The sequence below is a fragment of the Lipophrys pholis genome (genome assembly GCF_963383615.2).
Source record: "Lipophrys pholis genome assembly, chromosome: 5".
NCBI lineage: Eukaryota > Metazoa > Chordata > Actinopteri > Blenniiformes > Blenniidae > Lipophrys > Lipophrys pholis.
The window spans coordinates 11,651,347-11,678,918 of NC_137628.1; the positions used below are offsets into that span (position 1 = coordinate 11,651,347).

At 42.2% G+C, this 27,572-nt stretch overlaps 1 protein-coding gene across 1 annotated transcript; it reads left to right on the forward strand.

Annotated features, from left to right (window-relative positions):
• hoga1 (4-hydroxy-2-oxoglutarate aldolase 1) lies at window positions 1–27,572 on the forward strand. The gene is made up of 7 exons (XM_080463673.1): window positions 1–571; window positions 1,729–1,857; window positions 11,089–11,216; window positions 11,486–11,620; window positions 15,561–15,657; window positions 20,376–20,509; window positions 26,947–27,572. Exons 1-7 carry the CDS (start codon window positions 364–366, stop codon window positions 27,094–27,096), a joined length of 981 nt encoding a protein of 326 aa, XP_080319799.1. The 5' UTR covers window positions 1–363; the 3' UTR covers window positions 27,097–27,572.

The window sequence follows — 27,572 nt, forward strand, 5'->3', positions numbered from 1 at the left end:
GGAACAAGCTGATGATTGATGATCCCTGAATGTGCCGGGGCGGATTTCCTGTCTGTGCGACAGAGTTTAGGATCCAAAACACACGAGTGCATGTAAAGACTTCGCAAAAAGCTGAAAGTTACAGTTGACTCGGGTGTGTGCGTGCTGAGTCTGCAGGTTTTACGCAGCGCGACACGCAAAAAACAACAACAATTACAAAAAAACGACCCACACTTCCAGTCAGGACATCAGTGGAACAGAAATGAACACTTGTGGTCAATATTTGAAGAAGAGAGTTAGTGATTAACTCGCTGGACTGCAGGCAGCTGCTCAGACTCCCAGACTAAAGTCATCCGGCGGCTCGAGCAGCGTGTCCGCCTCAGCATGCAGTGTGTCCGGGCCTGGAGGCGCGCGGCAGCCGCTCCACTGACAGCGTGGATCCAAACCCGGAGCTGGAGCCTCACGGCCGCGGCCAGGCTGGACCTGAGCGGGATCTATCCGCCCATCGCCACCCCGTTCACCGCCCAGGAGGAAGTGGACTACCGCAGACTGGAGGAAAACCTGCAGAAATACGCAAAGATCCCGTTTAAAGGTCAGACTGAGGGCGCGGCGAGGATTCATGTGAACTTCTACACTTTTATTTTAACCGAGAGGAAACGCGGCATTGGTTTGACCACAAGTCTCCTGTATTTGTTTACTCGGGGACCCTGAGACACGGGACAAAGTCCAGCACACACTGCGTCCTCCCCTGTTTGCTTCTGTCGCCCCCAGTGTTCACTTCCTGCTACTGCAGCAGGTTATTAAATCCATTCAGCGCTTCAGTCAATCACACCAGAAATAATGTTACTGATGTAAAGACACTAAATATCTCAATCACTAGAAACTTATAAATCCTTTGCCCCTTTCTCTGAATCTTTTTGGCTCGTTTTTAAAAAGGTTTTATTTAACATTTATTTCAGAAAACTTTTGTTTTTCTTTTTTCTAAATAATGCAATGATTTCTGAGATATGGAAAATATATTTTTTTACCCTCTTTCTGAATCATCCAGATGTTTTATGAACGTTTGCCTTTTGCTTTCTTGAGGTTAAGTTTTCTTTAAAATGAACTGTGAAGGAAAACTCTTAGATGTCTGTTGAACTATATGACAAAAATATCTAATCCCATTTTGTAAATTGAACAATATGTTCATCTAGATAATAAATGGCTTCACTCCCTTTATGTAGTGCACCAGATGTTTTTTTTTTTGTTTTTTTTTTACATATACGTTTGTAGGTAAACTTGATGTTCTGGGACAATCTTTTTTTCTGACTTTTTCTTTTTTTTCATGAAAGATATTTATGCAGTTTTTTGTAAGTAAGCTAGATACATTTATTTAAAAATATTTTCAGATGTTTTATTAAAAAAGCACTCTTTCTGCATTGACCAGATGTTTTTTTTTTCTCCTTTCTTAAATATTTCTTGGCCTCTTTTTCTTAGTCAACTAAATCTTTTCATGACCAATAAAATACCATATTGTTTTCTGAATCAACCAGAACTTTCTACAAAAATGTCCATTTCCCTTGAATTCCTTATTTATTGACTTTTTCCCACGATATAATAATAAAAGTAACGGAATGAAGAAATCTGTACAGAGGAGATTCCTAACGATTGTACCAGAAGGCCTCACTTGCTGTGGTCTTTGGATTGCAGCGTTTCAGACTTTAAAGGAGACGTAATAGAGGATAAACAGTTTTGTCTTTTGCGCCGCAGGTCTGGTGGTTCAGGGCTCCAATGGCGAGTATCCATACCTGAGTAATGAGGAGCGAGTGGAGGTGGTGAGGGCGGTCCGACGATCACTGCCCAAAGAAAAGCTGCTGATGGCCGGATCAGGCTGTGAATGTAAGTGTGTGTGTGTGTGTGTGTGTGTGTGTGTGTGTGTGTGTGTGTGTGTGTGTGTGTGTGTGTGTGTGTGTGTGTGTGTGTGTGTGTGTGTGTGTGTGTGTGTGTGTGTGTGTGTGTGTGTGTGTGTGTGTGTGTGTGTGTGTGTGTGTGTGTGTGTGTGTGTGTGTGTGTGTTATATTGTCAAGTGCTGCAATGGTGAACTGACTTATGATGCATATTGAAGTTGATGTGGTCAGCGTCTTAGTATTTTGGGACTTTTACTTCTTAACAGTGCTCTTTCTCTTCTTGGACTCAGTTTAAATCCGACACAAGTGTTTTGTTGTTCTTTTTTGGATCAAATTGTTCATTTATCAAGCTGCGGTGTGAAAGAGTGCCAGAGAGAAGATTTACATTTTAAAGATTGACGACACAATCATCTGCCTACGTGGAAAACGTTTCTTACCAACAACAAATACTGTGAGCTCACACAAGGAAAGAAATACATTTCAAACAAACTTGAATGCTTTCATCATACTGTTCTCTGCGTCTTAGTTTTCGTTACAAAACACAGCACCGACTAGTGGCCGAACATGGAAACTACAGAGTTCCTAGAGTTTCTGTGTGAACGGATAATTACTAAAAAGTTGCCCTCTGAAACATTTTGCAAATGGAACAATTCTATTCTTTTACTTTTTATTGCCATTCATCGACAAACTTAAGAATAAACATCAGTTGCTGTTACTCTGCTTTTTTTTCTCAGCAGGATACAAACAAACCTTTCTTGAAGCTCCATGTGCTGTAACACGTGTTCTTTTCCGTCTCGTATGTGCTATCGTAACGTCCATCCACATATTTAAAGTTTTGCTTTCCTGTGAAGGAATTGTTTTGTGTTTAAGGCCTTTTTCACCAGCCACCAACTAAATATTTAAAGGTCCCATATCCTACCGGTTTTCAACAATTTCACATCCGTGTCAGAGGTCAAACCACATTGTCTTTAAACTGTATTTAGGCCGTAAGGTCAAACCATGACAAAGTGGCTACATAATGATTTTTCTTCCCATGTCTGGGCACTACTTTTTAAATGCATTTTTGTGCGGACTATACCTTTATGAACTTTGGGTTAAAAGTTAAAAAGTTTTCTGCCATATGAACGTGATCAGACCAGATCGTTTCGGTCCCCAGTGCGCATGCGCAGAAAACGCTGTTGACAGACATGAATATGGATGACACGCTGGTCAGCAGCAGGGTTGCCAGATGTCACTCACTATTTTCAGCCCAAACAATGTAAAATCCACACAACTCAATAAAAACCAGCTCAAATCTCCGCCTGTGTAGTAATCACATTCAGACCATAAAACGATTAGATGTGTAACGATACCACATAAACATGCACACAATAAACAAAGTTAAAAGGGGAGGAGAGTTTGGCTCTCCTATTGGGGGATACCCGCTGTATCTGACAATGTTGGCCAGCCCATGTAGGTCAATTTTCAACTGGTTGTTAAGTACGAGTGGACGAGGCTTCCCTCTGTTGTTGACCTGAGGATTCTGTACCTGATGGCTGAGGTAACCCCTGTCTGAGCTTATCTGCAGCGATAGTGCCTCAAGAAAAACCAGCTCAAATATATTGTGCTCGCTCTGGGAGTGAAACATCAGCTGAGGGGAGTCGAGGGTCAGCCTCCTCTTCAATCTATGCGTCCTGCAACACATCAATACCATGATATTTGATTACAGTATGAATACATTTATATTTACCAGTACAAGATAATTTACCATCCCAGACTTTTTGGGGGGGAAATACTTACCACCTTGACAACCCTATTCAAGCAGTTATTGTAGTCAAAGAGGCAAAATTATGAGCCTGGACATTGGTTTCAAATGACCTACAATGATTAATCCATCATTTAGAATTGCTGCGATGTTTTCTGTCCAAAGCTGACGAAGACGATGTTGGTAATTTGAGTTACTTTACCTGTAGTTTGAAGCCTCAACGTCCTCAAGCTCTTTCACTATGGTGATGAGCTTCCTTCTTAGATGATTCATCCTCAGCACCTCTTGGTTTACAATAATTCCAGCTTAAACGAAGGCCGGCTCATTTCTGAAACACTCAGACTTAAACAGTGCAGAAAGCTGTGCAACAAACGTGGTATGTATTTACAATATATCTAGAGTTGTGCAGTATGAGCAAATTATTACAACGACCACATAACATTGTGTCTGACATTTCTTCTTCTGTGGTCCCAGTAACTGTTGAAGTGGATTTGGCCAATAACCTGGTGTACCGGCGGTAACAGGACTTGTGTCATTGAACTTCCATGGTCACACTGTCTTTATCTTTAATACGCAAAAGAATCCCAGTGTCTTCCTTCACCTCAGCAGCTTTCAGAAACAAGCCTTTAATTAAGGAAGATAATTACATGGTGTCTCTCTGTCTTTGTGTGGGCTTTAAATCAAATATAACATACAATAATACGATCTTATGTAAACACAATATACCACTTCCCTATGTTAAAATCAGTACTACCTAGCCCGGAGATTTTAATTTAAAATGATCACAACTCTAAACAAAATAGAATGCTGGCAGCACCACTTCTTAGCACAGACTCTGGACGCTTTCTTTTGTGTTTCTCCACGGATCCAAGCGCTTTCTATCAATGGATCGTCTGTCGCATGTTGCAAGAAACCAGCATCTTCTGGAACATTGTCAAAATCAATATGATGCAGTGTTTTTAAATTTGATCGAAGGTCTTGCTCTCACCACTCAAACAAAGCCATCGTTCGACGCAGTTTCTGAACGATTCCCATTGTTTTGCCGAAATGTCTTGTATTTATTTATTTATTTTTTAACCAATATCTGGTACATACAGCATATTTCTAACGGCTTATTAAAAGGTTTTGTCGTGTTTTCCTCCTCTGAACTGCTGTAAGATCTTATCCTGGTCGCCACCATCTTGCATGCTTTGCGTTCGCCTATTGGACCAGCAGGTCACGTATGGCAACAATATCATTACGCTAGTAAAGAAAGTAGTACCCACTTCAAACACTGATTTTATACAAACTGCGGGATTCCACATGAACCTTTGACATCTAGCTCAGGACTAATATATCTTTGTAACTCCCTGAAGACATTGTAGTGCTCAATATGTCGGAATGGAATGAAGCGATACAGCGTTCACCCTACGGACTAATTTCACCAAATCCAGCCTTTGTCCAGAAATTCATGCAATCTTAAACTCCTTCTCGTGAGCTCTACTGAGAACAGGCTGTTTCTGTGCCTGTGTCTGTTAGGGATGGGGCCGATCCGATCCAGTATCGCAATCGGGTTCCGATGCCAACCTAATTCATGGATAGGAAATTTCTGATCCAACCTGCAAAGATTTCCGATCCACGAGCCACGTCTGTGCTTAAGGGGACCCCCTGCAGGGTGCTCTGCTCGCTGGCTGCAAAATGTGGAATGGAGTTCCTGAATGGAGGAGAGTCTCAATGAGTCAGGAAATCCATTCCACAGTTTGCAGCCAGCTGGCAGGTTAGCTTAGCAGCACTGTGGCGATCCAGCTTTGCAAACATTGCACGTTGCTGTTGCTTTGCGGTGTACTGAGTGTAAAATACGTCCACACGACATTAAAAAAGGGATTAAAAAGTGATTCTGAGGTTTTAAAGATGTAATAAGTTTATTAAGAGATGATGACGTCACACAGACCCCCTCATTGTCCAAATTGTTCAAAAACAGTTTGTACTGTTTCCTTTTCTTTCTTATACTAACGTCAAGTTGCCTTTTGAGAGAATACCTGCATGAATTCGTACATTTCATACTTGCCTGTAGATAGTTTATTACTGCCTCATATAAAATCAACAATAATGACAATAATAATATTAAAGCAAACAGAGCTTTGGTATCGGAATAGCATCGGTATCAGCAGATATTCAAAGTCAGGTATTGGGATCGGATCGGAAGTGAAAAAATGTGGATCGGTGCATCCCTAGTGTCTGTCCTACTCCAGGCCCCTCAGGGGAAGAAAGCCATTCCTGGTGTTTCAGATGAAAGGGTTTCCCTGTTAACTGGTGGCCCATTACCGTCCCTTGTTGCTGCTAATAACAGACGTTAAAAACCCGATAGAAATCCGTCGCTTTTCTGACGGATGTTGTTTAACAACATTTACAATGATGTTTCAAATTGTAGCACCTTTTGTGAGTCTTTTGATATATGTTACGATGGACGCTAAAGGACGTCCGTTACCATTTCACAGGGAAACCAGTTAATCCGGTATAATGCCTTCATGTTTATGGTGGATTTGTTGGTAGGACTCATATAAACGCTGTCGTTCAAACAGCGAGAACAAAAACCTGACCCAGAAGGAAAGGCTCCTGAAGATAGTGAGTTAAAAATATTGTGTGTCTGAATGTATTACCTAGTTTGGTCGTATGTGTTGTTATAGTTACTACCAAGTAGCTAATGCTAGCTCCTGCTAACTGTAAGTGTTTTTTCATACTATACTGAATTTATTCCGTATATCAGAAATCTTTGTTAAACTTTTTTTTAATCTACCTGTGGGAAGGTGCAAGCAAGTGAGGTAGAGGAGACTTTCTTCACTTCTGGGGCCTCGTACACAGGCTGCGGGGACACATGGTACTGTAAAAAAAACATTAGAAAGGGAATTTTGCATAATATGGGACCTTTAATGTACTAGTCTCTTTCTGACTGGACATCAGGTGTGGGTCCAAAAAAGGTGACCTCAAAAAACGTGTTTTACTGCTTTAACTTCAAGTGACATTACTTGGATTGTACATACTGTCCCTTTAAGATTGTTCCGACATTGATTGATGCCGCCAGAAGATGAAGCATCTGTATTTTTAGATTCACATAATGTGAAGCAGCTTGGAGAAGTTTGATATATGTGCTTCAAAATGAGTGTGTCTTTTCTCCGAAGTTTAGCCCTGCCAACATGTCACGATTGTTAAAATTCATTTCTTTAATGAAGGTCATCAAAAGTTCTTCAAAAACTCATTGAAGTGGAATGTTTCAAATAAAGCTAATTATGTCTTCAGCCAACTTGAATTTGAAGAGGCACTAAAGGATGAAAACATTCAGAGCCGTGCGCAATTTAATTTTCTTCAGACTGCTGCTTTTTTTTCTTTTTTTTCTTTTTTTTTTTAATTTGTTGAATCAAAGCTTCACTTATTTGCATTATGTATTAAGGTTTTTGTGGATGTTTCATACTTTTCGGGATAAAAGGTTAAACTGGATTTTAAAGACCTTGACTGTTAAAAGCTTATCGCGGAGCCGGTGGCACCAATTTTCATGGGTAAACAATTGTACTGGAATGGAGTTTGTTCAGTTTTATTGGTGGTTTAGTTCTACAGTGTCTAAAGGGGCCTTCGTGCTACCCATGTCCGCGAATGTCCGCATGTGCGCAGAGTGCGCGTGACGTCAAAATCGTCATCCGCCCCCGTGCGCGGGTGTCCGCGCCGACGCCTCTTTGTGACCGCGCGACCTGTGCGCACCGACTGCGCATGCGCCAGTCTCTACTTCTTCCGGCATATCGCAATGGAGTGGGTCCGTTTGTAGTTGAAATAGTCACTACCGGACCTCGGAGGAGATCTTATTTGGATGTGTTTGCTATCAATGGCACACATAAGTTCCAAATTCTGCAGAAATCCAGTGCTATTTCCACCCACTGTGCTGGCGACGGGAAGGCAACAAACTTAGACCTCATTATGCTGCATTAATAATCTGAATATTATGGCTCCTATTGGGTTTAGTTCAGGGAACTGCATTAGTAATCAATGATTCCTCCACATCTTGAAGGGCTGCTCATTGAAATGGCTGAACTGACAGTTGAGGAAACCAGTTTGAGACAAAGGAAGCTCTATCTTCTTGCTGAGTGGAGCCACTGGAAGATGTGTATGGTCATAAATGGATGTGTATGATGAGCAGCTGTTCTCAGGAATACACTGGTTTCTAACCCTTTATTTCCCTAAACGACACGAGGACATTGCTCAGTTGAGAGAGAAATACAGACCTGGATACTTTTACCTCCACTGAGTGGAAGAAGATGAAATCAAATCGCTTTTAGATCCTAATAAGATGTAAATCATCTTAAATAAGTACACCTGACCCTTTGTGTCTGTTCTTAATAAAGCCTATTACGTACTCTTTACCTCAATATGTGGCTCGAATAATGTTTCCAGTATTACTGCATTATACGAATTGACCTTTGGCTAAACTATGCGGCTCTTAGTTACTGCTGCTAACTGGGACAAGCCGTAGCAGCTGATTGCATGCTGTCAGTGTAGAAACCACATCGCAACAACTGGACACCTTTTAGAGGCACGGATCATCAGGTAAGCTCGGTGGCTCGCTTACAGAACCTTGTCGCTGCTTGTGTTATGTGATTGATATTATACGACTAGATTACTAAGCTCATACAAGACATTGCCTTACTTTGGAACAAATGTAGAAAGTCCTTGTTTCTGGTTGTGGCGTTGAGTTTGTGTGTTCTGGGACATGGGATATTGTTTATCTTTTCGGGATACCCGGTATCACTGTTGCACATTGTTTGATCATTTTCTGTATCTTAAATAGCTTAAATATTCCAGAAAACAACAAAGGTGTCACCGGCTCTAATGATTCTCTATGGAGATTTATGCTGCTATTGTCTGCTTTTCTAGGCAGTTGGTTGTTCAATGCTGTTGGTCAATTTGTTTTTGGGAGCGACACTTAGCCAAATGTCAATTTGCCTGAATGCTTCAGCCAAGGTTGAAAAAATTATTACTATTTTTTTTTTTATGATTTTTGTTATAGGACTGTATTAATCCTTACTACTCGAAGCATTTGGGCAACAACCAGTGCTGGTCATTTGTTTTTCATTTTATTATTACTATACAACCATAAAATTAAGTAAATATAAGATAAACATTAATAAAGGGAGCAAAGAAATACTACATTGTGACATGTGATAAATTGTAGGGCCAGTTAATATTGAACTAACCAAACAGCAAACATGTCATGGGAGAAAGATACTTCTTTAAAATCAAATAACTGAACCAATATAAAGATATATGTGTGTGTGTGTGTAATATATACAAAGATGTATACAAAATAAAATGTGATTTTAGAAGCCACACACAGTCCAGTTTCATCTTGAGTGGGCTGGACCGGTAACATTTTCTTCAACATGCTTCACAGCAGCAGCATCAAGGAACTAGTAGAGGGCCCCGTCAGACTGATCACCAACATATTATCAATGATGTACACTATTGTCAATACTCTTTGGGTGCCCGTTGATTGGCTTACTTGAGGTTTGACGCCTATGCATATGACCCCATGAATGTACCAATTATTCTAATTAATCACAAAACAACAGCGGGCTGTCTCGCGTTCCCTTTAAGAGCAAAGTGCATGTACGCTGATCAACAACCCTTACTGGCTGATCAGAGCTCGGCCATGCTTTAACAAGCATTTCAATGTTGGGTATTGTTTGAGACTGTTGAGAGAGGTTTTAATTCCCTGTATTGAGGTTCCAGATCGCATGCACACCAGGTTACACAATCATTTTTATCTCAGGCCTGCTTGACCTTCCTTCCACAATAGCTGCAGCCTAAAGAACTGATTTTAAACCCAGAGCAATTTTCATGGCACGTCTTCTTTGTTTCTTTGATGCCATTCAGGTTCCCCGTCCGTCCTTCCATCTGTTTATCTGCTCCATGTATAAAGGCAGAGCGCAAGACCCTCATGCCCACTTTTTTTCAGCATGAGAAATAAGACATGGTGGCAGTGTGTACGCGTGCAATATGTAGAAGTATGAGTGGCTTATTCAGAAAAACGAAAAACAAACTAGTGCTATGTAAATACTGTGCAAAGAATCAGCCAGCTCTCTTGTTCAGGGCCATTTTTCCATTCTTTCCAGTGTTCTTTTTTTTCTTTTACATTCGACCCCTCCTTCTGTCCTTCCTGCTCTACATCCACACTGTGGAAAACTGAGACCAAGACTGTATTAGTTGGTTTCCTTAATGCGGGGCTGAAGCAGCGGAGGCCTTGCTGGTGAGCGCAGGCATTATGTGTGCACACAAATGACCCATTAATAGCAAATAAAATGTGCCATAGAAATCTTGTCAAAAGACTAGACAACAGACAGCCGCAATCAATGCAAAATGAAAATCTGCCATGCCTCCTGCAGTTTAAGTTTCACTTTTGTGTTTGGACTTCAACGTGTGGCTTTAAATTCACCTCAACATGAAGTTTCATCCTTGGTTTCACTGTATTGTGTCACCATACTGTGACAAAGTGTGAAAAACACGATGAGAAAATATATGCTTTCGAATAAGAAAAATAAAATCAGTTTGTCTATCCTTGTTATACTCATAATTCAATAGTTTTTGTTTTTTATCAAAAGGAGTCATGAAGTATAATGTGGTGCTCGAAAAAATATAGAAGCCAAAAGCTGAAAAGAGGTGAATGGAATCTGGAGTTAAGGTCTTATATCATGCAAATTTCACTTTCTAATGGTTTTTTTTTAACAATAATGTGTGTCCCCATAGCCTGTGCACGAGGATCCAGAAGAGAAGAAAGTTTGTCATCCCTCTCTCGCACTTGCTCCACTTTAACTGTAACTGTAACAACACACACGACCAAACTAACGTATTCAGACACAATATTTTTAACTCACCATCTTCAGGAGGCTCTCCTTCTGCGTCAGGTTCTAACTGGGTGAACGACAGCATTTCCACGAGTCCTAAATGGAAACAGACGTCCTTTAGCATCCATCGCAGCATTGATAAAAAAAAGAAAAGACTCACAAAAGATCCGACACTTGCAAACGTCATTGTAAAAGCTGTTAAACAACGTTCGCTGTCGGGTTTTTAACAACTGTTATTAGCAGCAGCAAGGGATGGTAAAGAGTCACCAGATAACAGGAAACCCACTTAATCCGAAACACCAGAACTCTCTCCTCGAGACGGACCTGGAGTAGACATGGACAGACACCACAGACAAAGAAACAGCCTGTTCTCAGTAGAGCTGGATGAAACTATGACCAAGGCTGAATTTGGGGAAATGCACTTTGAATAAAATGTTGTTGGACCTCTGACACAGAATATGGGACCTTTAACAAACTTGAAGTCACTTCAGGGAAACCAAACTAATTTAAGCAAACATTTGAAATGATGCAAATTTTGTTGTTGGCATATATACATTTTCCCATAATGTTGTGAAATAAAGTTCTTCCTTCTGTGGTTGCTCTTCTGGTTCAGCCACCAGAGCTACCGTCCAGCTTACAGAAGGGATGGCAGCAGCCGGGGCCGACGCCGCCCTTGTGGTGACACCGTGCTTCTACAAGGGCAAGATGGACAGTCGTGCTCTGATCCAGCACTTCACGAAGGTCGGCAGGCAGCACTAACACAGCAACACACATTTGTACAATAAAAACTGACGTAACCTTCAATAGCATGTCACCGGTTGAAATCCTGCCCAAACGCCATGAAAGTTAAAGTCCCTGACCAACAACGAGGCCGAGAACGGGTTGAGACCAAGACCGTGATAATGTATCACTTCTAACTTTAACTCCCTTCATGAATTCTTTGTAAGGCAGTGGTGATCTTAGATGTAAAAACAGACTCTGGTTGAAGAAGTGAGCTTCCTCCCCTACAGGTGGCGGACAGCAGCCCTGTGCCGGTGGTCCTGTACAGCGTGCCGGCCAACACGGGCTTGGAGCTGCCGCTGGATGCTGTGGTGCATCTCTCCCAGCACCCTAACATCCAGGGAGTGAAAGACAGCGGTGGTGATGTAAGGAACTCTTTATTGGGCTTTGTTAGAACCGGTTCGTGATGAGGAAATGATGAAACACTGTTTGTTGGGCCGCATGTAATGAATCAGGGTTTTAATCTGCTGCACATTGGGATGTTTGATAAAAGGCCGGCAGGGGAACTGATTGAGACGGGCCACGGTATCTTGACGCAACAATCTGATCCTCCTTTTGCAGTCATAAATAAAAGTATACAAAAAGTTTTTGATCTGTACAGACATGAATTGGAACATAAATTACTAAATGGGTCCAACAAATTATTTCTACGGTTTGACAGTTGTGAGTCTCTGCTGCGGGGATCACTCTTAGATTAAAATGAGACTCATCACTCCTCCTGTGTAGCAGATTCATTTGACCAACTTCTGAGCTACTTTTCTCCAGGTGATCACTGGATTGCTTTTTTTTTTTTCAAAAAGAAAAAGAAAGAGGGAATAAAGAAAATAACATGTATGTGGAGGATGTTAATGTCTTTGTCCTTTATTCTTCCATGTAACAGTGCTCTTTCTCTCGATCCTAGTTTACATTTACATCTGCTGCGAATGGGCCGGATCTTTTGTCTTTTTCTCATCACGTTTTTTTTTTTTTTTGCCATTTTTCGTAGATTGTATTCTTCTGAAGTAATTGGGGTAATTCATTCTTCACTATTGATTTCAGGGATGCTGTCGGGGAAAACGGTTTGCTCTTGTTGGAGCTCTCGATACTCTGTTCGTCTGTGTGGGAAGTGGTCGCAAGAATTTCCTAGTGGATTTGTGATTTGGGAAATGGCATGTCTCTCCACTGGCTGGGAGACACACGTGCAGGTGTAGTCTGAGTGTAGAGCGGCCCTGCTCTGTAGTGGGCGTGAAGAGGACAAATGCAGAAAACAAGGGGTGATGGGTCAATTTCACAGAAGTTGCAGCGAAATGATTTGAAACACGTGAGTCAAAGCGATTTTTTTTTTTCTTCTTCTTCTTTTTTCACCTCAGAAAGCACCTGCTGTTTGCTGGGTTGATCGAGTCGTCTAACAACTGTGAATTTAACAACATGATTCAGGACAAAAACGTCTCACAGTTGCTTCAACCCTGCATGGTGGAGATGGATTTTTCCTCATATCACAAATCCGATAATCAAAATCTTGAATCTCTACATGAAAAGACTTTGAGCATCTTGCCGAAAAATCTATTTAAGGACGTGTTTGGATTGTTAGAGCGAAGAAAATCAGGGAGAACATGCAAAATCCACACAGAAAGACTCTTACGCTTATCTTTGAACCAGGAGTACGTTGCGAGGCGGGGGGGGGGGGGGGGTGTCCAACCTCCCCAACGCGCAGCTGGGATTCCATATCTTCTGTTAAAAGTGTTGCTTGGCTGTCATTTGTTTTTCACAATAATTCTATAAGATAACGCCCAGACAGCAGATCACATTAACTTTAGTATTTACTCCTAATTTCATAGCAGTGATCAGTGAATAACAGTAACACATTGAAACCTTCTTAAAGAAGGCTTTTTTCTTTCCACATAATTTCTCGATAACTTCTAGTGTAACGACTTCTGATGTTTAATATTTTGATAGATATTTGTGGAAGAGAGGTGACTCACATCAGGTACTTAATCACCTCTGTGTCCATAAAGGGAGAGCCGCCTGGACACAGGTGTGACAGGCGGAGTAGATACACACTGGAGCAAGCACCTGAAAGAGGAGCAGTGTGTCTGATTGTGTGTTTTTGAGTTTTGGTTTTCATTTAATTCAATAGAAGTATGGTTTTAGGAAGATCTGTCTCTTCCCTGCCACAATATTAATTTCAACCATGTTTCAGTAGCTTGTCAGGCTTCAGACTGCTGCTGAGTCTCACCGTTTAACAAACAGCTCTTCACAAACATCGTTTTATGGGTAATTGCACAATGACGAGCCTGGTGCCAAATTACACTTGCTGCTGCCACCTACTGCTTTTAACTAACATGCTGCACTGCTTTGCTCAGCCTGGCTGATGAAAGAATAGTAGAATGAACATTACAGTTGGACACAGAGAAGATGGAGATATTTACAGTAGGAAGCAGTTCATAATGGAACGCATTATGTGGATGATGATGATGGTAATTTAGCTAATTATTCTTTTATTTTATTTTATTTTATTTATAAAAAAAATTTCTCCCTTGTCCTGTTCGGCAGCTTTGGCAAACAATATGATGTGATTGAGAGTCAGTCTCTTCCTGTTGCAAGAGCAAAAACAGTTCTAAGAGTCTTGGGGGGGGGACAACATACAATACCCTTGTTAGTGCTCCAAATATTATTTACAGTTATCACACTGCTAATTATGCTGCTTTCATTGTGATGGAGCAAAAATGTTACCTCAGATAATCATCATGATCCGTCACAGTGAGAAGAGGAGGGTTTGATTCTGAGCCTTCATGTGTGGAGTCTCCATGTTCTTCCTGTGTGTGTGCGTGCGTGCGTGCGTGCGTGCGTGCGTGCGTGCGTTGAATAGACGGTCAAGTTGGTACGGCCTGTTTTTGTGACCGCTGAGTGAAAGAAGCAGTTTTTTGGTCTCATCCTGTCACATGTACGACAATTAGCAGGGTTATAAATAGTCCTGCCCTCACCTCCATCACAGGGGTAAATAATAGCATTGGCGGTGTAATTACCGCACTCAAAGAAAGAGAATTGTTTGGAGTGAGCACTCAGGTTGATGTCAGCCAGCGATGGATTCACACAACTCTCACATGCAGGAGTGAAAAGCGCCAAACTGAAACTTCATCCATAACTGAGCGAGTCAACTGTCAACTCTGTTGACTGCTCCATTTGGACACATTCGCACGCTTGCGCACCAAAAAAAGATCCATGTACAAATATCATACAAAAACAAACAGCCCGCACACACTTTAAAGTAAGTAGTGAACCTAGTATGTTGAGATGTGGATCACTGCAGGACGTCAGAATGGACTGATGGCTGAGGAAGAACATGCAGACTCCACACACAAAGGCTCTAGAAACTAAATTCAGAACTTGAACGTTCTCCAGGTCTCCTCTAGATCCCATCCAGTGTCTTGGTTAATTATTCTGGACGTGATCAGTTGTGCCCCAGACCTCAGGTTGTGACTCACTACAGATGGCTGCAGTTCACCTGCGAGCATATTTCATGCTTTGAAAGGTTATGTGTCCTTATGCCCTTAAGTTGCACACCACAGGCAAATAACCATGTTAAAGCTTTATAAAATGAAGGCTAATGAGTGTTTTTCTGTCACCGGGGCTGACGGCAGGCTCGCTGCAGTCCCATTTTTCCCACTGGGGGATGTGTGTGAATAGCCAGAGCGCTGAAGCTTTCAGGGGACCAGCAGGAGCTCCCATAACCTGATTGACTGATCAATTACAGTCCTGCGTGTTTGAAATGACGGATATAAGGGGAGCTGATTGACAGTCGGTGGTTAAAAATAGAGCCTCCTGGCGGTGGCACCAGGTTTTCCCTGCGGAGCTTTCAGCCGCCGCCAAGTCGTCTCATGCCGCCTTTGAACAGTTCAGGTTTATTTGGATTGTGAGCTTTACATCCACAGTGACAAAAGAGAATTAAAAGAGGCAAACAAAATAGGGATCTTATCAGATATTCATGAGTCCTCCTCCCCCCTCTACCTTCCTTTTTTTTTTTTTTTTTTTTTTTTTGAAGTTGATTCCTTTTTTTTTTTTCTTTCCCATATCCTCTCACTTGGGACCTGTCTGTTTTCCTGCTTCTGTTTTGGATCTTCAGCGATCCCCCTCCTTCCAAAACCTTCAAACCACGTGAGGAGATGCTGTTTGTCTCAATTTGAGCGATTTGTTTACCCTGTGAGATGTTGGGTTTGTCGTCGCCTCCTGTGACTGCCTCTCCTGGGATTAACAAACTACAGCAGATATTAGTCCTGACAGCAGGGAGGAGCGATGACGATAAAACGCTTTTCCTCTTCTTCACAGATCACACGGATCGGCCTGATTGTTCACAAAACGCGGGCGGAGGATTTCCAGGTTTTAGCGGGCTCAGCGGGGTTCCTCATGGCTGCTTATTGTGTTGGTAAGAAACCCTCCCAACACGCCGCTGCTTGTTGTCCTCCACCAAAGCAAAGGAGTTCAAACCGCCATCGACACGTGTTGATGACCTGACAACTTGATCTCTGAATTCCTCCACTGAGAATGTTGTCATTTCTACGTTTTCGTTTCGCGTTCAGACGGCGACACTTTGAAAAGCGACGTAGCTTTCATGTTAATTCACTCGCGGGTTCTGTGTTTTTTGTCATAAAACCGCCCCTGAATGCAAACAGAACAGTGCGACGTAAACTGACTGTTGTTTTGGGCCACTTGGTTGATGGTGGAATGAACATAGACCTTACTGGATATGATCAGTGTTGTCGGCCAAGGTATACGGCATATACCCACTTATATTTCAGCCAGCATTGCGCATTCCCACTTCCAAAGTTCCCCATGATGCATCACTCGGCAATACCTACCAGCCATGTAGCCTATATGATTTCCTCTGAACTCTTTCAAAAAGTTTAATTTTCAGTGGGTCCGAGCACTGATGATGTGGAATCAGACACCAAAAATGCTACAAAATGTTTACATTTTCCTTGAAAATGTTGTTGTGTAAACAGTTTGGGGTTTTCCAGGTACTTTTGGTCAATATGCAGCAGGGATGCAGCGTTTCTCTGTAAAACATTAAACCATGCAGGACGATGGTAAGATCAAAAATAAAATAAAATAAAAAAACAAAAAATGGGATGAAATTTAAAGAAGCTTTTTAAAAACCTTCGTGTGCATACGTGATTTATTCCTTAGTGAAAGAAGACAAGACGGATCCAGAACAGTAGAAACGCTCCTCAATCTGATCAGCGTATCATCCAAATATGGTGGATTAAATACAATGAAATGTTCTGCACTGACCACACCCAAACAAAATAACCCCCCCCCCCCCAAAAAGAAAAGTGGACTCTGGTACCAGACTACTTGTAAGTTCTTGCTGCAGTTGGTCACTTCATCGACACCGCCACAGAAATGATGGATTCTGCAGTAACAAGTAGCAGCATCGACTTTGCTTGCTTTGGTATGTTTATTTGCAGCTTGTGTTTTCATCCGCGAGCTGAGCAGTTTATAAAACACAAGCAATCCTTGCAGCGATCTGAAGTGATGTCTTCTACCTTCTTGGTATGTCGGCCACGTACAGCGTGTTTGGATTAGATAACACGTCTGGGAATAGGCATCAGTATGATGCTCAAGAACCTAATGAGTCATGTTCTCCCACTGCCAGCCCTGTCAAACATGCTGACACACACACACACACACACACACACACACACACACACACACACACACACACACACACACACACACACACACACACACACACACACACACACACACACACACACACACACACACACCCTCTTCCTCCCACAGCTCTCCGATCTTTGATCCCTGACATTTTCTCATCTCCATAACTAAAATATGCAAGTAACTGATCGTGTGTGTGTGTGTGTGTGTGTGTGTGCATGTGCAGATTTGAACACGGATCCAGTTGATGTGGAAGCCAGGTAACCCAGAGCGATGGATATGCTAATGTATCAACGCAGAGTGCACGCTCCAAGTTTTGATGTCCAAATTGTCATTATGTAGCGCCCCCGTGGTCGTGCTGGACCCCGTTGGACCCTGCGTGTCAGTCAGAATTTCTCGCAGCTTTAATGGGAAAACATTACGACTGCTGAGTCACGTTTACATTCTACACTCGGTTTCATCTGCTGTTTGACCTCTTTGACTCCTTTACACAACGTTTTCAAGTGAAGGTGGGAAGAATTCACAGTGTTCTGGACGTCAGAGCTCGGAGCCACTGGAAACGCAACTTTTTGAAAATGCTCCGACTCCATCTCTGTGTAAACGGGGGGGGGGAAATGCAACTTTTATGACATGGTGCAACTGCGCATGCACAGCGACTGTCATGAATACTTCTGCACATGTGCGAGTAGATCGACAATAACAATGGTGGACTCTAAAATGATGTGACCAGTAGATATTCTCTCTGGACTTGGTAGTTTTGTAGTTGAGTCACCCAGAATAACGATCTCACTTTACACACACACACACACACACACACACACACACACACACACACACACACACACACACACACACACACACACACACACACACACACACACACACACACACACACACACACACACACACACACACACACACACACACACACACACACACACACACACACACACACACACACAGAGAGACAGAGGTCGTCTCACGCTCACCTGACCCGCCCCCTCTCTCAACTCTTCAACCAAGAAACCAACACACATAATCATTAACATTAACATTGCAACAATAACACAACTGCAGAGATGATACACTATTTTTGTAATATTCCTCAGTAAGATGCATCGGCAGGATTTTTTTAAAACATAAATTGCATAAGAGTAGCGACACATCACTGAGAGCTGAGCTAAGATAAGGGTGATGCTGCCATGAAGGTGAGCTTCCTAGTTGCTATCAAACTAGTATTATTACTGGTGAGTTTGTAAAAAGATGCATAATACAACAGCTGTGGGAGACTTTTATTTGTACATTTCACTGTGTTTCGTATCATTTAAATTGGTTTTATGTTAAAATTATAGTAATTTTATGTCAAAATGTCGCCATTTTCATCAAGTATATTCTGCACCACAACAAAGAAAAATATTAAAATTTTAATTTCAAGGTTAATATGGCACTATTTTACTGGTACGACCCCATCGACTAAAATGAGTCTGACACCCCGGTCTAGTTCTTAGTAGCTAAAGAAGCAAGAAAGATTCTTGTATTGGTGTTCAATTCCAAGCAGAATGATTAATATTTAGTGCATCCATACAATGTATTTTTCTTCCCATGACCAGAAATATCTGTAACAAATGTTGATTCGAGTTACTCAGAGTAGCATCACGCTGGTGGCCGCAGGGTCACGGCCAGAGGCCAACAACAGCTCAGCTACAAGCAAAGGCTTTAGTAAATACAATTAATGAGATTTACTGACATACTTGAAGCAAAAATTATTTCTTGTTAGAAACAACGATTATCCCATTATTAGCTAAAACGCTAACTTGTCTCTTCTGTCGTAATAACATGTGATTAGTGTATCAATGTTTGTTTCTGCGTTCAGTGTTCACAAATGGCTCCATTGTTCCTTTGGACACATCAAATCAGCCTCGGTCTGCCAGTCGAGGCGTTCGGGTGCGAGGGGGCGGGTCTGTGGTTCTGTCAGTCAGTCAGCAGCGCGAGGTAAGCTTCTGTCAGCTGTGCGACGTGAGCGATGGCAGGCCACGGAAACAGAAATGAAACGCCAAATCCGCCCATGAGCAACCAGCAGCGGCGGAGACCACGGGCGGATGCCGTCTCCGTCAGCAGACACAGACAATGAGATGTCACGCTGAAAGGTGATATGTTGGTGCCCGGGAGCATGTCTGAGTTATAAAAAAGAAAGAAAGAAAAGGACATCATACGAGGCGCTGCTGCTTACTGATCTGACAGTGAAGGAAAAGTGGAGGACGGGCAAAGGAAAGGCTTCGCTGGCATCTCTGAATCTGTGTGTATGTGAATGACGTGATGGATGGCTTTTTGAAATATACAATCAACAAGACACACAAGTCTGTCATTCCTGTCCAGTTTGTGATGCTTTGAACTCTGCAGAAGGAAACTATTACTGCATTTATAATGAGGGTCTGGAACCTTTAGTTACTAGTACCCACCTTGTCACCTGTCCCTTATCCTTATTTATTGTGTACTAATATACCTACTACAAGTTTTCACTTACCTATGCGCCAACTGCACTAACTATATACCTTACTACTTGCCACCTACCTACGTCTATATATGAGGATGATTTCATAGGATTCAGAGTTGTCATTTCAGAATACTGTGTTTCAAGGTTTGAATGATGGGAAAGTAGATTCAACTATTGAGTTGTGGATATTAATCTTTCCAATTTAGCACTGTGGTCTTTTTGGCAGAGGTCAATGCTAGTAATAAAATGTTTTTTAAATGCTGAGGCTGATGTGATCACCTAGTAGGGCAGTTGTTGAGCAGACAGCCTGCTCATGACCACTGACCTAAAGGTTTGAGACCAAAATGCGTGGAAACAATGATTGACTGATGTGCCAGTAAATGCAGTTTTCAGTTTGACTAAAGCTCATGTGGTGTACTTTCCAGTTTTGAGGTGTGTTCTGCGAAGGATTCTAACTTTTACCTTATTAATCTATTTACCAACCATGTACTTATCATTTAATTACCTACTTACCACACAACTATGTACCTACCTACATATCTACTCCTCACCATATACGTATTTACTTGTCTAACTACCAACCTACTTAAATACTTTGTACCTACTACCTATGTATGTAGCAAAGAAAAGCAATAGTTTCCCTCTTCGATGTATGATTGCATAATAACACAGTGAAGCTAAACATTAGTGTAAAGGCCCTTTCTGCAGCGTAGAACTATGTGCAGTTTCTCAGGCCTGATCCAGTTTCTAGAAAGTCTCTTCTTTTAGGATACTTCTTTGTCATGTACAAATCTACTGTTTACGCTCTCAGAGCAGGCAAAGGTGTGAGCCCCCATGTGTTCTCTGTGCTCCCCCAGTGGAAAACACTGAGACAGTACAAACACTTTTTCTTTTTATTTGCCCAAGAAGCATATCGGTGTTGTTAATGTGTTGCAGTCAGTCTTTCTCTCCGACTCTCCGACACTCTCTAGGTGCTGTCGGTGGGGTGTGCGCGCTCGCTAACGTGCTGGGCCAGGAGCTGTGTGAGCTGGAGCGTCTGTGTGTGTCCGGGCGTTGGGAGGAAGCCAGAGACCTGCAGCAGCGCCTCATCGAGCCCAACGCCGCCGTGAGTACCATCTGCTGCACGCCGCACGCTTTCATCCGCCGCTCTTGTGAAACCAGCGCTCCTCACGCACAAACGCTCACAAACGGTGCCAGACTGGAGGTTTAGTCACTTTCCTGCGAGGTTCTGCAGCCTGACGTACTCGCACTGCATTACTGCCCCGTGGGCCAGGAGAAGGAGCGTGGTTTCATTTCCCTGCTGTATTTCTGGCTGATTTGACGTGCAACAAAAATGCACCCCAGAGGGATTTTTGTATGAAGTCCAGTCATTCCAGAAATGAGGCAGCCCCCTTCTCTTCAGCATATTTATACTGCGCACCATAAATACTGTGATCCACAACAAATCAGCGGAACCGAAAATAATCTATACGGGCGCTGCACAATATTAGAACGTGAACTTGTGATATTGTTATCGTGATGATAATAAAATTCACAGTAAATACAAACACCAGCTTATGACTTTGTGCTCTGAGATTAGTTTACAAAATAACAGTGCTCTTTTTTTGTTGCCCCTTCACTACACCAGCTGGAACTGGGCCATGTTTTCTTTGGGGTTTATTTCCATGACGTGTAAATCTGCAGTTTCCAGAAGCAGCAGATTGACTTGTTTGTTGTTATTGTTAATTTTTCCTTGATGTCCGTGTTTCTGATTTCGGTCCTGTGAACACCAGGAATGGCTTTGGAAGTAGTTTGTCATTATATGATCGTTATCACTTTTCAGTAATATTTAGTTATGTATTTCACATTTCAAGACTTTTTGAAATGTCAAGAGGGTCCAAAGTTAAGTAACTGTTACATGGTTGTTTTCATGAAGGTACTTATTAAACCGAGTGCTAAAGTCTGATCTGTTGACAAAAATGTGGTTTCAGCAGTTCGGGGATTTATTGGGGAACTTGACGATGTCAAACCCTAAAAGTTAAGACAAAAATGTTGGATTAATTCAAAATTTTTTGAATATATCAGCTCAAATAATAAGTTGAATAGTATAGATTTATTATTAATATGACAAAATGTGGATTGTTATTATCGTGCTTCACTGTCCGGTGTTTAGGTTTCACTGGTGCCCCTGTTCATTGGTGACTTCTTCCACAAGCTGTTGATAGCAGATGCTTTTAAAATGAGACAAACAAATGGTATCATATTTCAAACTTTATTGAAAATGCGGTTAAACGACTTTCACCAGAACAGCAACAGATTTTGGTCGGGTTTTTAACATCTGCTGCGAAAAGGGGACACTTGAGGAAGCCGGTCACCGGTTAACAGGGAAACCAGCTAATCTGAAACACCAGCGGTATCGGCAGCCCTGAGACCTCCAGATACTCGTGGCGGGTTGCTCCGTCGAGCTCCCTCCGAATCCTCTGTTTGACCACCAGACAAAAAAACACTTGCCCTTATAAGAACAATACGGTATAACTAGATGTTGTCAGCATAGAGGTAAGAAATAGCATTTTAACGTCTAATTATTTAGCCAAGAGGGAATATGTACTGCGAGAAGAAAATTGTACCCAGAACAGATCCCTGGGTTAGTTTGGTATCAGGCTGTCTTCCTCAACTGAACCCACCACGTACCAACGAAGCCCCTGACATTCTGCTTTGATATTTTGTTTGTCATTTTTTTTTTTTAAATAGAATACTGATAGACATTGTGGGTAAACTAAAATAAAAAAGTTGACGACATTGTTTTATAGTGTGTCAAGATTAGGAAAGATTGGAAGGTCATGACTCGTATTGACGTTACCGGTTCAAGTACCTGAAGCACTCCATAGCTACCTCGTATAAAATGCTGCTCTGGACTCTACACTTAAACTCCTATTCAACCCCCTCGGGTCACTCAAACGTGTTAAAGCAAAGTCAAACAAAGTAACTGAAACTTTCACCGATACCTTTATAGAAAAGTAAGCTGTGTAACTCACAGTTGGATTATGTTGTGTAAACTCTTCCCGACCGGATCCCGTAAGTCTTAGAAACACAGAATGAAGGGCACGAAATTGAGTGTTCTCCGAGTTGAAGAAGTGTGTTTTGGAGCCCTGAGTTCATGTCTGCAGTGCGCACAGACTGAAGCGGACGCTGAATGACACGAGGCAGCGCTCTGAGTGACACGGCAAAGCTAAATGTCAGCGCTGTGAGCTGCACGCCGCTCCACGATGCACTGAACCCGAGCGAGTTGCTTCGGAATGTGCTTCAGGCTACAAACGTGCTCGTTAAGGTGTGTTAAATGTTACTGCCCTAACAGCATGATTGTACCACTGCACCACCTACACACACACACACACACACACACACACACACACACACACACACACACACACACACACACACACACACACACACACACACAGGAGGATTGTAAAGCTCCAACTCTGCAGCAGTATCTACACGCTGCAGTTGGAGCTCGGCAGCTGAACATCTATCAGATCCGTGTCTCGTGTCATGAAGAGTAAATGTGATTATTGTTTAAAATTTCATCTTCGCTTATCCGAGGGTCAAACTGTGACTCGATATATCTGCAACAAAGTCTCCCCTGGGGGGCGCCGGAGAGTTTCAGTGCAGCAACGGGAAAAATCCGATCTGTTTTTACTTCTTTTAATTTCGTGAAAACATGATCAAAAATAAATATGGAACTATTCACCGTGTAACATTAACTGTGGCATATTTGCTGCATAAGTTTGCCAGACGTCTAACGTCATCACTATAACATATTTGATTGAAAAACAGGATTTCTAGGAATACCCAGCTTTGGAAACCTGATGGATACAAGCACTTTACCCAGGTCTTCTGTTAGAAATGTGAACTCCGTCTTTACCTCAACAAAGTCAAAAACTATTTTCAGATATACAAAGGACATTAAAGCTGCTGGAAACCAAAAAGTGAATAAAATCAATTGAAAGAATTCCTCGTCCTCCATTGCGGCTCTTGGTTGGTTTCACAAGTCAATTTCAGCAAATGAATATGTTGTACAATGTGGAAAAGACATATTTTGTATTTGTAAAGTCTAATGACTCAAAAATCTTGAGCTCATTTCTTTTTGTTCAGGCTTTAGAGTCAATTGCTTTGCTCATAAACTGGAGCCCTGTGGCCACTGAGTGCAACTGACTGATTCAGACCCTGCTTACACGACAACATTTCCAGTGAAAATGCGTAGTTTTTATGTTTTCAGAAAAGTTTCACGTGTACATTGCAATGTTTTGAAAACGATATCCGTTTCTACAAAAATAGCAGAAACACAAAAAATAATGCAGTTTTCATGTTGGGTGCTGTTGGTTGTTTTTGTAATGAAACCACACACACACACATGCGTGCAGAGAACAATTGGTAGACGACCAAGTTGGATTGTTATTACGGCAACTGTCAACTCTAAAACTACCCAGGAGTCCCCGGAGATTATGGACTGGGACTCATGACACTCTGGAGGAAACATTGTTCTGATTGTCCAGCTACTTGCACACGGGCAGATGAATTATTTACTTCAGCCCAGGTGCACATGCACAGGAGCAGGGGTTCTGCCGTCTCAACAGAGATTAAGCTTTTTTTTTTTTTTAAATATGTGTGTAAGCACACCAGCCAGCTCTCTCTCCCCTAACATTTACAGTTATTTTGTTGGGCAGTTAGGTCTTAGGGGTTTTTCCTCTTTTAGTTCATTTGTTTTATACAACCCAAAACATTTTGTAATACATTACATCATGTACACCTTATAAATATATATATATTTTTTCACTTAACCAATATTTAACCAGGAAAAGAAAAAACCCATTGAGACCGAGATCTTTTACAAGGGTGACCTGGCCACGAGGTTCGCAGCACACACCACATCCTTACATTTAAAAACAAAACAGATTTAAAACAACAGCATACAATAGTGAAAGTGCAGGTTACTATAAACAAATGATAGAAGGCTGATTTTTTTTTAAGGCAGATTAGAATAAAGTGGAAAAGAATGTTAAGCTGATTTCATTCACTGTAAAAAACCACAACTTTAAAGACAAGAACACTGATTAGTCGATGTTAGCTCTTTGAAGAGTAATAAAGGACGTAAATTATATAAGGATACCAGTTTGGACATTTTACTTTCTGTTTGAAGTAGTTCCAGAGAGAAAGGGCAGATAAACTAAAAGCTCGCTTTCCCAGTTCAGTCCGAACACGAGGAACATGTAGGAGACTAATGTCCCTGGACCGTAGGGAATAATGGCTGTTGGTCCTCCGGAGAAGAGCACATAGATAAGATGGAACCAAGCCAAAAAAGAGCCTTGTATACTAACCTCATCTAGTGCCTCTAGTTCCTCGCTCTGAGTGGAAGCCACTCAGATCCGGCATTTTGTTCACAGTGGTAAGTGAGACGACCGCATCCAGTTGCAACCTTAAGGCACAATGATACACTGTGTTCAAGGACTGCAGACATTTCAATGAAGCACCCATATACCGAACATCACCGTCGTCGATAAGTGGTAGAAACGTTGCAGACACAAGACATTTACGAGCACTTTGGGAAAAACATGATTTGTTACGAAAATAAACTAAAGTACAATCTTAATTTTAAGTTTGCCAAAGAAAATTGCAACGTGCTCTTTAAAAATAAGCTCTGGATCAAGTACAAAGCCAAGACAGTTGTAGCTGCATTCTATTTGTTCACCCTGAGTGGTGGTTATTTCTGGAAGGCTGTCTGGTAACTTACAATGAGTGAAAAACATCACTGTTTTCTCTGCATTGAAGATGAGCCTCAGATTGTGCAAGCGAGATTGGACAACAGTGCAAGCAGACTGTAAAAACACAAACACCTAAACCACGGCCTGTGGTGAGTGTGGTCTGTGGAGGCTTTTCCACCAGAAGGAACCAGGTGCTAGTTCGAAGCCAGGGCCAGATTTAACACCAGTTCTTTGTCTTTCCACCACCAAAGCCCCGGCCTATCAGGGTCTAAACAGGTGCTTAGCTGGTCCCACATCGTTGCTGGGCCAGAGCGGGGCCAGAGCGGGGCCAGAGCAGGGCCTGACGCGTCATCAGCCGGGGGCGGAGGTATCGCTTCCTACGAGGCGGAAGAGACGCTGTACCGGCTTTCTGAAATCTACAGCGAACACGGAGCCCCGGAGTGGTTATAGAGAAAAAAATAATAACGCATGGGGAACGCAATGATTTAATCGACGATCATGGAGCCGGTGGCTCTCCAACTGTTGTGCTGCAGAGCTCCTGCCCTGTCACACAGTCAGCAGCGTCAGACATATCATTTAGAAGCAGTTTTCCGTTGTCGTTTTTTTTCACGCTTTTGGCCGTAACGTCATTGTAACTAACTTCACTTCCAGGTCTTGTATGGCGTTATGACCGCAGGCGGAGGTCTGCATGCACTGCGTTACTCTCCGCTATGAGACGCTCCACTATTTTCTACCCACACAACGTCTTTATAATGAAGTGATACTTTTGGTTCATCAGCAACTCCAACATAAACTACATACTACTGTAAATGAAAGCTTGAAGTTTTTAGCCATAAAATGAGACTTTTAACGGCGCTTCATGTGAAAGAGAACTTTAATCAGCGTGTGTTTACTTAGGTTGCCTTTGGAAACGGGTTTAGAGCTGCGTTCTATCATTCTACACCTCCATTCCTCCCGATGTTGAAGCATTTGAGTCCGACATCCAGAAATAAAGTGAAAGGAGCAGTAATTCACAATGTAATGCTGAAAAATAAGATTTATACAGTCCGTCTCCTTGTTCCTGTATGAGCGCTGCCGGCGCTACATTGGTGACGTACAACGTTTTGTTGTGACGCAATGACGTGGCTCTCACTTGGCTCCGTTGACAATAGAAAAAGAACCGGTTCTTTGGCGGTGCTCATTTAAGAACTGGCAAAAGCGCTAGCCCCCGAATTAGCACCTGGTTCTTTTTGGTGGAAAAGCCCTATGTGAGGATTTATGTCTCGCTTCCAGTATTAATGATCGTAGGAGCTCTTGACACGTCCGCACCTCACCGTGCTCCTGACAGGTGAGACGGAGTTTAAAAAGAAATCAGCGCCTCTGAGAAACGGTACGCCCAGGGCACCAGGATGTGATTATGGGGGGGTGGACAGGCCGCCTGTCACAATGTGCACACTGATTCACCTATATACATACACATAAAGATAAATATATAAACCCTTTCAAAAAAACCTCTGTTTTCCTTTAAACGATGTTCCACCTTGGAAGCCGTTTTTAAAAAGTTGCATTTTCAGTGGTTTTGGCCACCCAAAACGCAACAAAAGTTGTTTTCACTTGAATACCTTGTTGTGTAAACGGGTCCAAAGACAGAAAAAAAACAAACTCCACATTGCATGACACACATTCATGATAATAAAGCTCACAGTTACAGAGCAGAGTTTGAAACTTAGATCAACATGATCCTAGTTGAGGGCCGAGGGCTTCCTGTCCAGCGAGTTGCCCGTGTCCGATATAGCTATTGATAGGATTTCTATTTTACCAGGTGACTAGGAAGTTGGGAGTTCCCGCCCTCAAGCAGGCGATGGAGTGGTTCGGTTTCCACGGAGGTGCCTGCAGATCGCCTCTTCAGCCTCTTACCGATGCAGAGACGCAGCAGCTGAGGCGGGACTTCTCCTCCAACGGGTGGCTGTGAGGGGGCATCGGAGGGTTGTGCTTTCTCATCACCTTTCCACAGCTTTTAGTATGTGCCGGGCTTAAAAGTAATCGCACAATGCCATGTGTTTGGAGAAATCTTTTTAAAAACCTGAGTTAATTGTGATCCCCGCAGCAGAAGAAACAATTGTAAGTCTATCTCCTCGCTGGACTAAAAAAAAAGACTGGATGACGAATCATCCTGTCATATAGGTCATGTCATGGAGGTATTCATAAACAGAAATGACATCAGCTCACTATTGAAACTGAATCTAAAATATGAACTTTATTGTGTACCTTCCATTCATGTATTCACCAGAGTTTTAGTCGCTTACTTTAGTCTTTGAGTGAATCACTTATGAACCTTCAGTTTGCTCCTCAGCTGCCTCTGATAGCAAAGTGCTCGAGATAATGTTTGGAATGAGGTAGAGCACCGTGTGCGTGCTTCTTTTTCCCAATAAAACTGTCTTTCCCTTC

Bases quoted from the DNA above. Each gene is read 5' to 3' on its own strand.
- hoga1 (XM_080463673.1), top strand. From the start codon at position 364: ATGCAGTGTGTCCGGGCCTGGAGGCGCGCGGCAGCCGCTCCACTGACA. The intron at 1,858-11,088 runs GTAAGTGTGTGT...CTTCTGGTTCAG, and splicing joins GGCCGGATCAGGCTGTGAAT to CCACCAGAGCTACCGTCCAG. The intron at 11,217-11,485 runs GTCGGCAGGCAG...CCTCCCCTACAG, and splicing joins TGATCCAGCACTTCACGAAG to GTGGCGGACAGCAGCCCTGT.